Source organism: Callithrix jacchus, chromosome 11 (genome assembly GCF_049354715.1).
Source record: "Callithrix jacchus isolate 240 chromosome 11, calJac240_pri, whole genome shotgun sequence".
In the NCBI taxonomy this organism is placed as follows: Eukaryota; Metazoa; Chordata; class Mammalia; order Primates; family Cebidae; genus Callithrix; species Callithrix jacchus.
The window spans coordinates 13,756,619-13,768,065 of record NC_133512.1 but is presented as its reverse complement, the minus strand read 5'-3'; the positions used below and the strand labels follow the sequence as shown (position 1 = coordinate 13,768,065).

Sequence of the window (11,447 nt, the reverse complement as noted above, 5' to 3'; positions counted from 1 at the left end):
TTTTGGTTTTGGTTTTTATTACACTGTACTTTCAGTGTGGTCTTATTTAACATATTCTGCCATAAATTCAACCTTTTCCAATATAAATATTAATGTCCATGTTTTTTCATTTTTACTTCTATGGCATCGCCTTTGCCCATAATTCTACCTTGAATCTTTCTACAGTACTTTGTCTGAGATACGTCTCACTGTACACAAGGTATAACTGGATTCTGCTTTCTAATCCCATCGTAGTGTTGTAATAGGTGAGTTTATTGTTTGCCTTTATTAACATGAAAAGTATGTTTGGCTCTTAGTTCTTTTAGCTTACCAAAGGAGTCATAGCAATGGTAAATCAACACATGAAAAGACTTAGTACAGAAATGCAAATCAAAACCACTATGCAAGTAATATGCCCCTCGTGCAAACGAGATGCCATTATTAGCCTGTCAGAAAACTTTTTAAAAAAATAAACATTGGGTGTGCCAAATGCTGGTAAGAATGTAGAGCAACTGCTGGGCGTGGTGGCTCACGCCTATAATCCTAGCACTTTGGGAGGCCAAGGTGGGTGGATCACCTGAGAGCAGGTGTTCCAGACCAGCCTGGCCAACATGGCAAAAACCCATCTATACTAAAAGTACAAAAAATTAGATGTGGTGGCACATGCCTATAATTCCAGCTATTTGGGAGGCTGGGGCAGGAGAATCGCTTGAACCCAAGAGGCAGAGATTGCAGTGGGCCAAGGTTGCGCCACTGCATTCCAGCCTGGGCAATCATGCGAGACTCCATCGCAAAAAACACAAAAAGAAGGATGTGGAAGAGCCAAACGGTAGAGCAGCAGTTTTCCAATGTGCCTGTACCGTTCTTCCAGCCCACCAGCGATGTAAGGAATGCTGGTTGGTGGGGCGGAAAAATGGTTCAGGCAGGTTGGAAAGCAGCGTGGCAGTTTCTGATGCTGACTCACGCTTGGAGTAAATCCTCTCCTTCAGGTTATTTGGAGTTGAAACAAATCCATTTTTAAAGGTTTTACTGAAGGAAACAATGTACAAAATAAACATACCCCAAGAGTGACACAGTAGAAGCTCTATAAATTGTTGTGATCAACTCATCAACCCGAAAGGAGGAGGCACTCCCTCCCTTCTTTTGGGCCAAGCCTGAGGGGTTTGGGGTGTGAAGCCAGACCTCTGCAGAACAGTTGCTCCTGGGGAAGCCTTGTTTTTACCAACTCCAGTTCACATCTCATTGTTGCTGCCGCTCTGTTTCAGGCCAATCAACCATCTGGGTTTGAATATTTCCCTTGCGGACTTGACTGCAGTCACACTCACCTCATAAGAATGCTGTAAGAAATCAGTGAGAACAGATTTTAAATGTCCCAGCACACTCTGCTGAATAGATGCTTCCAGGAAGAACCTTCCCTAGACCACATTGTTTTCAAACCGCTTCTGCCCTGGCCTCATTCTAAGGCCTTAGTGGGAAGTAAAACACATAGATGTTTTTATACTATCTCGTTATGCCACGTCCAAATATTCTATTGTGCATGTTTTGTTCAAAAGAGTCAGTGACATGGGAAATCATCAAGGATGTAAAAAACTATGTAATGAAGCGTATGATGATACCATGTATGCAATTAGCTAAGTTTTCCCCTTTGTATGTGGGACGCCTGCGTCACATTTGCTTACATGGAAATGTACCGGAAGGAGAGGTAACACATTGCTAAAGGAAGTTACCTAGAGGGAGAAGGACTAGAGAAGGGGTAAGACTGGATTTTCTACCATACTTACTAGTATAACTTGTTTGTTTCTGTGTTGTTTGACTTTAACAAGGTGAATTCACTTACAAATTAGAGCTGTGCTGAAGCGCTACAGCCCCTTTCCCTGAAAGCTGATGGGGGGTGGTTGAGGAAGAGTCTTGCCTAGAATGGATGCAAAAACCATGTCAGAGAGCTGGCTTTGAAAAATACAGGACTCGTCTCCTAGAGTAATGTGAGACTCTTTCCATTCTATGTCCTGTCATTTGTGCTCTGAAGAGTGAGCGGAGTCCTGAGGCCTCACATTGGGAATGGAAAGGGGGAAGCCACAGACCAGGGACTCTGGTTTCTCCATAAATGTGATCATCACTATATTTTCTATGTCGGTCAGTTCCTAAGATGACCCTCAGTCACCATCACAGTTTGGTAGTCATGAGTTTGTGGAGTTTTGAAGCTATATTGAAGAAAGCTGACTAGTGCAAGCAGTGGATTTTGCAGAAATGAAGGAGTGTCACTTCTGCAGTTAGATTATACAAGGACATTGCAGCCTCCATGTTGTGCTCTTTTGGCCCACTCTCCCTGGAGACTAGTTCTGTCTCTGGAGGATGCTCAACACCCCATGGAGAGGCCTCAGTTTCTTTCTGCCAATAGCTAGCACCAAATTGTAGGTCATGTGGGTAGTAAGCCACCTTGGCATAGACCCTCCATCCCCAGTCAAATCTTCAGACGAATGAAGCCAACACCTCAATGACAGCCTCATGGGAAATCCTAAGCCAGCACTGCCCAGAGAGGCTGCTCCCAAATTCCTGACCTGTAGAAGTCATGATTACAGATGTCTGTTTTATGCCAATTAGTTTTGATCTGTCCGTTACCCAGTAAATAACTAGTACACTTTCCCACCACTTTAAATGGATATTCCTATTCCAGCTCAGGTTTAAAGCAAGTGCTCATCTATCTCTTTGTTCTAAGAGAATCTTAGCTCTTTATTTCACCATCATCAAAATGCTTTCTAGCTGTGCCTCCCCCAAAATTAACTACCAGATAATCTCTGTGCACAATGCATATAATAATTTAGCAAAGTAGTGGTGTCCTTGAACTTATAACACAGTTATCTCCCCAGGAAGAAGCCACAGACAGTCCTGAGCCAGCGGACTCCTGAGTGCAGTCCTTAGGCTTTCACCTTAGACTGGAGGGGACCTGCTTTTAGGGATGTACTTTCCTGAATGTCTCCCAGGTACATTCTGCATTCCGTGATTGCTGGCTCTGTCCAGGCAATGGGCATGCACTTGCTAATCATACAGTACTGGCAGACATGTATCAGGAAATGTCAAAATCATCCCATTTTCTTACTACATTCTCTTCTTTTAGAAAAGTTCCCATTTCTTTGTCCACCCTAAATGACAGTGTCTCCCTTACTAGATTTAGGATGTCATTGCCAGCAGCAGACATTGTAACTGGGCACTGTTACTCCTACTACCAAAAAATAAATGCAGGAAATTGTTCCATTCGAGTGGGATTAAACATAAAATGAAAAATCTGGTGTTGCTCTGGCAGTTACTTCAATAGGTAGTAAATCAGCCAGATGAGCAGGGATGGCAGTTAGGAGCATACATGTGTGTGTCTGAGACACCAAGAGATCATTACAAAGCAGTTGGACAACTCCATCTGCTGTCAGGCCACTTTGACATGGACAGATTTCAGCAGGCACTGCAGAGGCACATACCTTATGGTGAACAGAAACGTGCTTGCCAGATATAGTTCATCAGCATCTGAGAAAAGGGTGTGAGTGCAGGAGCATGATTCACTTAATCAAGGCATTCTTTTGGAAGAAACCATTGGCTGTGATGGAATCACTACAGTTCTTCCTGGGGCTTGGAATTGGGATGTTACCTCCAGGGCACATGCCACCTACTGTGAGCCACCTGCCCAACGTGCTTTACTTGTTCATAAAATACTACAAAGTTGTCAACAGGTTTGCCTTTTTACGTGGTGAGTCTACACGTCAAAACGATTTCATTGACAATGCCTTGCAGATTTTTCTTGGTGGAAAAAAATTTTTACCTTAAAGTTAACTATGCTTTAATCCTATCCTTGAAAAACACATCTCTGACCAATGCTTACTGTTTTGATAATAATGTCGATGAAAAGGCGAGCACAGAGGGGTGTGGTCTAGCCCTGCACAGGGTTCCATCTCGGGGCCTGCAGTTCTGCCCCTGGGTGCTGCACGTTCTCCTCTCCAGGTGACAACTTGGGTCTGCTTCACGGGGTCATTATGCTTAAGTGAGAATGCGCCCAGGGTCAGGATTTAGTGCCGTCTCAAGGCTCCCCACAACCTTCTAGGACTTAAAACTCTGTTTTTACTTTGCAGAATCCAGGACTGAGCTCCCCTGAGGATGACAGCCTCTCTCTAATGACCAAGAGCCCCACCTTGAGAAAGCCCCTGAAACACAGCACCCCTGTGGAGGCAGCCCTGGGCCAGAGCCGGGGGCCACCAGGAGATACCTCCTATCCCAGTGGGTCTCCAATACCTGCACACTTCTCTCAGGACCTTGCATCCCACCCATCAGGGTTTAGCCCTCCAGCCACTGTCAGGAAAAGGAGGCTTTCTACTATCTGGGCCTCCAAGGAGTCTAGCATGGACCTCTCAGCTCCTGGGGAAAGGCCGCCCACATCGGCCTCATTAGCCCAGCAGCAGCAGCAGCAGCAGCAGGAGTCCCTCCAGGCAAAGAGCTGGCCACAAAACCCTGGATTGCCTGGGATCCTGGACACAGCTGGGAGGAAGAGACGAGACCCGAAGAAGCGGGCAGCTGCGGTATGCATTATCTCTGTCCCTGTCCCCATCCCTGTCCCCCAGGAGTTCTGGGTCCCTGTTGAAGTTTAGGGGAGTGAGCACTGCTTGGGCCATAGAGCGCTCGACACCCTCCTTCCCCCAATTAATTCTCCCATGGCTGTGGCTTCGGGGGCCAACACGCCCTTACTCTGCACATGAGGTCACATGGGACCAGATCAAGGCCTTTCAACCTTTCGGACACCTGCTGCTGCCCTGTCCCAAGACAGCTCTCTGCTCTAAGGGCCCCCATGACTAGTGCTGCCTGTGGCGAACATGAGCTTCCTGGCCTCGTGGTCCGACATTCAGACCCAGGCTGCTGGTGGCTGGCTGCTTTGCCATTGCTGTTTAGCTCACAGGAGTCTGGGTAGTGACTCTCTTTCATCTTTGGGGGGTTTGCAGCCATATTGGGACAGGGAAGGTCTATAAGTCGTCTTGCTACAGAATAGCAGAAAGCAGACTACTCTAGTAAAAATTTGCCTTGTTGTGCTGAGTCTCTTGGCTTCTTCCTATGCATTGAAGAGGGAGCTATTACATTCCTGGAGCACTCCTGAGTTTCTAAGGACCTGGAGAGGGTGACTCCAGTGCCTTCCCATGGGCCACTGTGACAGGGATGTCCCACCTTCACCATAGCCAGGTTTGTAGGCCCTTGCCACAGCTGGAGAACCAGCAGGGCACACACTGTCTGAGACCCATCTTTGTCTCTCACAGGTCATCCTCTTCCTTTGCTAATTGGAGATGCTATAAAGCCGAAAGGACCCAATGAAAAGAGGATTACATGGGCTCTGATCCCCAGGGTAGCAGGCAGTTGGGAGCTGCCCTGGCCCTCTCCTGGCAGAGTTCCACCTCTTTGCCCATTTGCTGGTTTATTCACTGGCCTTGTTCTAGTAGTTTCCTGAGAAGGGGCACTTTTCCAGCCAGCAGGCTGGGAGCTCTTCGTCAGAACTGGAAGGCCCTGTGTGCCCCCATACCTGACTCTTACCTGCCTAAGCCTCTCCAGGTCCCTTTTGTGGTTCTTGGTGGTGCTGAGCTTTGTTTTGGGGTGACTAGTCTTGCTGAGGTGCTGGACACTCCCTCGGCCCATTTGACTCTGGGAGACCTCCCCGTAGTTTTCTTTTGTAACCTTGGAGGACCTCTGTTTTCTCTGTCTTGATCCTCTGCATTTGGATGTTGGACATCCTGATAGATTGTTTGAGATTCTTTTCTATTTGCTATTTAGCCTTTTCTTCTACTTTTTAGAAGAGTTGCTCAGTTCTGACTTTCGAGGTTCCTGCGTGATGACGATATTTTCTAGGATTCTCGCACCGCACTCCCCCGTGTTCTTTTCCCTGGCTTGCTTGCTGTCTTCTCTCACCTTCCAAGGGTGCTGATTTTGCTGTGGATTTTTTCCAGCCTCTCTTCCATGCCCTGCTGTCCTGTGGCCATACCTGGCCACTGCCTCCCTATTTGGAGGGGGCCGTCACAGGGCCGGGTGGGAGCTGATGGAAGGTCTCAAGTTCTGAGTAGGAACTGTCCACCAAGGGCCGCCCGGGGCTTAACTGCTGCTTCGGTGCACCACATCAGCCACCTCTTGCTAGTCAGCATCCCCATGGGTTAATGTTCCCACCTGTTGCCAGGAGAGGTGGGACTGGCTGGGGTATTCTGGGAGCTGAAGGTGAGAAGGGGCCTGCAGGTCTCACCATGGGTAGAGCTTATTGTGGAACCCATGCTTTGAATGTTCCCAATGAAGCATCCCAGTTACCCCCAGCTGAGCCTGGATGCCCACGAGGCCCCTCTGCAGGGTCAGAGGCTATTGCATCTTCCTAAGTCGCTGTGGCAAACTGTGAGTTCCTGGGAGTTCCAGGCAGTACCTGTAGTGCACAGCCCTCTGAGAGCCTCAGCTCTCAGCAGCCTCCCTGGAGGTCACCCTCTGTGGATGGACATGAATGCTGGGCACTAGGAGGGCAGCCCCAGCTTCAGGCAGATGGGGGTCACTGGGAATTTGCTGATCTTCCTGCTGGATGATCACAGGTCTCACAGACCCCAGCCTGGTTCTCTCTCTTGGCCTGCAGTGGTGCTTGGAACCTTGGTCACTCCGGCTCTGCTCCAGCAGGAGTCGCTGTGCCTCCTGGTGGCTCCTGCTGGCTCAGGCTCAGGCCTTCTGCTCTCACAGCTGGCCCTCTGGAGGCTCCTCACATTCCTCATTGTCAGTCCTATGGGTTTTCTTCTGTCTTACACTTTCAGGACATTAGGAAGAGGCTGATGGCTGCCCACAGTGGGCCTGCCATCTTTGGCCAGTGGACCCCAGCCACTCCCCACATGATCTAGCTAAGCCACCCAAAATCGCCAGGTTCCAATCTCTACTCTGTCCTGGTATTATGTTTAGTGTCAGGAATTATACCATCTTTGTCTTCCCTGTGCTGCACAGGGGAGGCTTCCTTCCTTCCCTGCTGCAGCTGCCCTGAACAGCCTCCTAGAAGAAGGGCCTCTGGAGAGCACTGTTGCAAAATCCCATCTAGACTGACCTACGCACCTGTTTCCATGCAGGCTCTTGCACTCCATGCTCGTAGCCTTTCTGGCCTCTCCCTGGCACTTCTTTTCCCTGTCCCCTCCTTTGTCAGACAGACCTCATCTGTACCTTACCCCATTCACCTATACTCATCTGTCTCCACGTGAGTCCCATATGAAGTATGTTTGAAGCACACAGAGGCAGAATCCTATAGGACTGACTGGACCACCTGCAGACCTTGGGTGAAGGTCTGCAGGTCTGGGTGGGTATTTATTTTCTTAAGCACATTTTGCAGCAGAAGAGCTTGTCTCCAGTAAAGATGGATGCTGCTATGAGGTGATGCCTTTCCTCTAAACAGATGGAGCGCGTGCGACAGTGGGAGATCTACATGCTTCAGAACATCGAGGAAGCCACCCAGCACGAGCTCACCATCGAAGCTGAGTGAGTGCTTGGTGCCAGGATGGGAAGGTGGGGTGCTCCAGAGCTGCCTGCCTGGGGCTGGCTTAATTGTCCGCACGGTGCCCTCCTTGGGCTGACCCCCAGTGCTGTTGCCCTTCTCCATGGGGTGGGAAGAATGGGTTTGAGAAGATCCTGTTATTCAGCCTGTAAATGTGCTTCTGGGAGGCCCTCATCACAGACATTGATGACAGTTAGCAGAGAGGGCAGGTTAAAGAAGACAAGGCTTTGCATGGTGTATGACTTGAGCCCTGGGTTTTCTACCATCCAGCTGTGGTCTTGAGGACAACAGTCTGCTTGTCGGAGCCTCAGCTTCTGCTTCCTTCCCCGAATCATGAGGAAACCCCATCCCAGACTGATGTAAAGTGTAGAGCTGATGTCTGGGTGAGGACCTCCATCCTTCCTTCCCTCCTGCCATCACCCTCAAGAAAGAGTTGGGCCAATGCCTTATGAGCATATTCAGGATAGCAGGATTCAAGACATGAGGCAGGAACTGGAAAAAATCCTCTGCACTGGATGGTGGGTTTCCAACCCTATGGTCACAGCAGTCTCATCGGAGCACCAATGGTGAGGGATGTATGTTTCCTTCCTGTATGTGGAAGGGGGACCAGGTTTTAAGAGGAGGGGAGTGCCCACAGTCCCACCCCTGGAGGGTACCCACCTCCTTCTCCAATAGGCTGTAAAAGAAACCAGACTGTGGGATCCTAGGATGTTTGCAGATAAAGGCAAGGAAGCTCAGGGGAACTCAGAGGCCAGCTCACCCACACTGCATGGCTGGGAAGGCTCTAGGAGTCACCACACCTAGTATCAGGGTCAGGATAGGTGTCCTAGTGAGCCTGAAATGCCACTCCAGGAAAGCCCTAAAACCCTTATTCTCACCTGGAAGGCATTCTGGAAATCTGAGGATGCTGGCTGTGGTTGTTTAGTGTGTAGGGCTAGAGGAGCTAAAACTCCAGCAGTTTCATGGGCTAACCCCCTACACTCTCCCTCTCCAGTGCTGCGCTCCCTGCCTCACATCAGGGTCCCAGCCAAGTCATCAATAACATGAAGGTAATACATATTGTGAGGAAGAAGAAAGAGCTGTCCAGGTAGCTTCAGTTTAACACAAAACCGCCATCAAATCTCCCAAGTACAGACGCCTCAGCAAGACCTATGTGTGTGGACATGTTATGGTATACAGAGCTAGGGTTTATTGATATAAATGTTTGCATCTTCCACTCTAAAAAGTTTGCTTTTTTCTTTCTAAAAAGAATGCATACATTTCCAGCCTAGTCCTACACTGCCGTCTTCAAGTGTGTGGGCAGGTAGGCTGGCATCTAGAGTCAAAGCGAAAAGGGCAACCCCTAGATGAAATCTCAGACTGGCTTAAAAGATAGGACGTGATAGATTCTAAGGGCATGCAAGGTCTAGTATGTTCAGTTTTAAGAGAAAGGTGAAAAGTTTACTGTAGATCTGCAGGGTGGGTGGAAAATATTCCTGATGAGTAATTGGGTTCTCCCTGGAAACACCCACATTTCTTCGGAGGTTTCCGACAGACCGAGAGTGAGATCCTTCACAGGAGGGTTAGATACAGTGGCTGCAGTTAGACAGGGACTTCACATGTCACTGGACGTTCTCCATGAGTGATAAGAATTTATTTACTCTGTAGTGTGTTTAAACATTTCTAAGTTTTATGAACTAGTTCCTCCTGTGTAAGTTATTTAAAAAGTTTACCTTTTTCTTTTGTTAAAACTATTATTTGGTTACAAAATTATCAGATTTAAAAAACATTTGTTTTTCAAATTAAAAAGTATAAAGAAGCAAAAAAATGGCCTGTAATCGCACAACATATACTACACAATAAATACTATAATTGCACAATAAATGCTACAGAGTAATTCTTTCCAGTCTTTACTATTAAAAGTAAGCTATTATCATATAAACTATTCCCAAGGTCTGTGTTTTATGCACAGTGATTCAGGCATAGATAGTCATGTGAATTCTATATCATTTTCCAAAGAATAAAATTCAAATTCAAAATTAGTCCAGGGAGGAAGAAAAATAATGTGAGTGACTCTGGGAAAATATGTTCTTGAAATATTGGGAATTACCAGCACTCAGAAGAAAGTATTCACATGTAAGATGATTTCCTAGATGTTCATGTTACATCTTCTCTTCTGTGTATTAACAAAATGTACTTATTATGTCTTTACACACTTGGAGTATATGCAGTTATCCATAGGTACTGTAGTTAAAGTGTGCAAAATGCAAGCTCTTGGATATTTCACAAATAAGACAGTGCACATCACATGTTCCATCCATGGGAAGATATCTACAGGAAGCAGCTAAAGCCAGACCAAGTCTTGCTGTCCCAGTGCCTAGGCATACCCATGGAACTGAGTCTCTATTTGGCTGCTCTAAAGCTTTACAAGTTCTTGGGGACAGGAGATGATGAGAAACTGGGAAAAGGAGACAGTCCTGTTCTCAGACTGAGGGACATGGGGAAACAGGTGCCTCCCACTTAGGTTAGACATAGGGCAAGATTTCTAAATTAATGATCATCTTTGAGGAAAATAATAAGCAATAGCCCTGGCAATGATGCCAACAATGTTCACTTAAGCGTCATGTAACTTGCAGCAATTACTTGGGATCACCTGAGGTTAGGAGTTCAAGACCAGCCTGGCCAACATGGTGAAACCTCGTCTCTACTAAATACACAAAAATTAGGCATGGTGGTGCATGCCTGTAATCCCAGTTATTCAGGAGGCTTAGGCAGGAGAATCGCTTGAACCTGGGAGGTGGAGGTTGCAGTGAGCTGAGATTGCACCATGGCACTCCAGCCTGGGCGACAAGAGTGAAACTCCATCTCAAAAAAATAAGAAAAGATCTCAACTTTCACTGTGTATGTAAACCCATACATTTTGCAGAAAATGCGGTTTTGAAACCTATGCGGAAAGGAAATGCATTCTTGCTACAGTTGCTATTCAATTTAAAATGCCCACAAACTCTTATCTTTATTGAAATCAAACCCCTTTTCCCTAAAATAAATTTTGTATTTATACACAACACCTGAGCTCTTCTGCCCCCTTATACCTAAGTGTGGTTCGAAGACCTGATTTCTGGGCACTGCCAGCATTCCATTATATTACACATCTACATTATGTGTTTAAATCATCTAACTTGTTTATCAATTTTCTATCGTGTACTACTTTCTATTAGTTTAGTGTATTTGTTTCTGCTGCATTTTAATTTCCTGTGGCAACATAACAAATGACCACAAACAGCACTCACAAGATCCATTCATTATCTCACAGTCGTGGTGGCTCAGCTGGGTCTCTGCCTGGGCTCTCTCCAGGTGAGACGGTGGCTCCTTACCTGGAGAATCTGGGCAGGAATCCATCTCCATCTTCCTCAGGTTGGCAGGATCCAGTTCCTTGTGGTTGTAGGATTGAGGTCTGTTCCCTTACTGGCTGTCAAATCCTAAAGGCCCTTCCATTCTTCATCACCTGGCCACCTCAATCTTCAAGGCGTGGGGGACTGAACGAAACCTTTTCGGGTTTGGAATCCCTCTAACTGGCTGCTCTTGCTGCCAGCAGAAGTTCTCTGCTTTAAGGGTTCATGAGAGGCCCAGCATGCCAGATCACAGAGCCCGTCGCACTGTTAGCAGCAGTAGTGTCTCATCCCACTCACAGCTTCTGGAGATTGGGGGCATGGAATGTAGAGGAGCATCTTTAAAATTCTGTCTAGGACAGTTCCCAATTTTTCCTCATTATAAAACAGTGATAACCTTTGCATTAAAAAAAAAAAAAAAAACCTTGTACTTGTGTCTACCAATTTTGTTAGATGGCCTCCAGAAGTTGACTGTTAAAGGATGTGAATGCTTTATTGTCCCTACTATGTTTCCATTAATGGGGTATGAATTCCCAGGAGCAGTGTCCAAGTGTGACCTCACTGTCATTTTGTCACCATTA

At 46.9% G+C, this 11,447-nt stretch overlaps 1 protein-coding gene and 1 long non-coding RNA gene across 2 annotated transcripts; one reads left to right on the top strand and one right to left on the bottom strand.

Annotated features, from left to right (window-relative positions):
* LOC144578328 (uncharacterized) lies at window positions 1-11,171 on the bottom strand. The gene is made up of 2 exons (XR_013523865.1): window positions 10,852-11,171; window positions 1-1,316 (listed from the first exon to the last, which is right to left on the bottom strand). It is a non-coding gene; the product is annotated as an uncharacterized LOC144578328 (long non-coding RNA).
* CCDC201 (coiled-coil domain containing 201) lies at window positions 3,628-7,486 on the top strand. The gene is made up of 3 exons (XM_078342138.1): window positions 3,628-3,639; window positions 4,095-4,538; window positions 7,400-7,486. The coding sequence occupies exons 1-3, from the start codon at window positions 3,628-3,630 to the stop codon at window positions 7,484-7,486; spliced, it is 543 nt and encodes a 180-aa protein (XP_078198264.1).
* Window positions 11,172-11,447: the final 276 nt, after the last annotated feature.

Bases quoted from the DNA above. Each gene is read 5' to 3' on its own strand.
- CCDC201 (XM_078342138.1), top strand. The intron at 4,539-7,399 runs GTATGCATTATC...TCCTCTAAACAG, and splicing joins CGAAGAAGCGGGCAGCTGCG to ATGGAGCGCGTGCGACAGTG.